The following is a 1,466-nucleotide window of genomic DNA, read 5'->3' as shown; positions in this document are numbered from 1 at the left end:
TAATCTTAATAGCGCCGCAATTATAAACAATTCTAATATAGTTCTAGAGCAGTATTTTAAGTTACGGAAAGCCTCCGCGGCTTTAAGGGAGAAATATTTATAGAAGGAGCTTTAATTAAGAAAGTAGGAACTTTTTTTTTTTTTTTTTTTATCCGTTGTATTATACTACGTACAATACTNCGCATGCAGCCTCTGGGCTATGGCGCTATAGTTCTATATACATAAATCCTTTCTAGGCAGCTTAATATGTACTAGTAGCTATGTCCTAGTAGTTTATAAACCCCTAAATTAGGAGTTTATAGTTTCCTAGTAAAAATACTAAGATACTACAACTACTAGGGAATGAGAAAATGGTAAGAAAAACTATAAAGAAATCCTAACCCCTGTCCTTGTCCTTTTGCAATTTATTTCTATCCTTTTGCTCTCTACTATCTTTTAACCTAAGAGCCTAGTAGGAGTTACCTCCTTCTAGACTCCTATTAATTTTATTCTTCCATAGAGTCTTCTACGCTAGTACTATGTACTAGTTTAGCTGCTCTAAGATTCTCGCAGTCTCTACTATTAGCAAAGTGTTTTTCTTTACAATTAATGCAAAGAGGGGTGGTATGCTTGCAAGGCCTGCCGCTTATTAAGCAAGTAGGATAGCAGTGGTCTTTAGATAGATGTGCAGCCGCACAATATCTATAGGCCCTAGTAGAGCATCTGTCTCCTATATGGCCAAATTTTTGGCAGCTATTACACTGCGTAGTAGGAGAGACTTTGAGGTATTTTACTACCTTAGTAGCTGTACCTACAATTGATATCTCTTTTTACTTGAGGATTTCTTGTCTTTTTTCTTCGTTCTCTATAGTAAAAACTATGGAGCCAAATCTGGTCTGTGGATCGTGTCTTTTTACACTAGATAAGATCTATCTAGGTAGTCCTTGTATCCTTATAGGATTAAAAGTCTCAATTTCCTCTTTTAGAAGCTTAGAGCCTCCTTCTCCTAAGAAAGGTAGGGTAGGAACCCTATAGGCTATAATTTAAACCCATAGTTCTAGTTTTTGTTCTCTTTAAAAGATAAAGCAGTTATGCCAGATCTCCTTATATTTAACTAGGAAATCTGCATTATACTCTTCTGTAGTCATAAGGAGAATATTTTGTTTTCCTTTAGTTCTAGCTATAGACGCTAGAACTGGCTTTTTTACTTGCAGTTTTAATACAAATAGTTAATTAACTTTATTTCGTATAGAGAAGGTATCTAGAGGTTGGTCCTTTTCGTTTGTAATTAGGACTAGCTTCCTTTCTTATAGCTGCTTTTTCTTACTTCTAGTAGAAGTAGAACCCCTACTAGAAGGAGAAGGGGTAGAAGGTAGTGGTGGTGATAATGAGGAGGGTAGGGAGGACGAAGAAGAAGGGAGGTCCTTCTTTAGTCTCTCTGCGTAAGTATTTTTAGTAGAAGCTACCTCCTTACGGAGAGCTCTTAC

The 1,466-nt window shown here is 36.3% G+C and overlaps 1 protein-coding gene across 1 annotated transcript; it reads right to left on the bottom strand.

The window, feature by feature from the left end:
• Positions 1-462: 462 nt before the first annotated feature.
• Positions 463-809, bottom strand: K441DRAFT_710480 (uncharacterized protein; the record flags this gene model as incomplete). Its single annotated transcript, XM_067653891.1, has 1 exon — positions 463-809. A coding segment is annotated over one exon (324 nt), but the record flags the coding sequence as incomplete, so codon positions are not given.
• Positions 810-1,466: the final 657 nt, after the last annotated feature.

Source organism: Cenococcum geophilum, assembly GCF_001692895.1.
Source record: "Cenococcum geophilum 1.58 unplaced genomic scaffold K441scaffold_1, whole genome shotgun sequence".
Classification (NCBI taxonomy): Eukaryota; Fungi; Ascomycota; class Dothideomycetes; order Gloniales; family Gloniaceae; genus Cenococcum; species Cenococcum geophilum.
The sequence above is the reverse complement of the archived record's forward strand: the minus strand, read 5'-3'. Positions and strand labels throughout refer to the sequence as shown.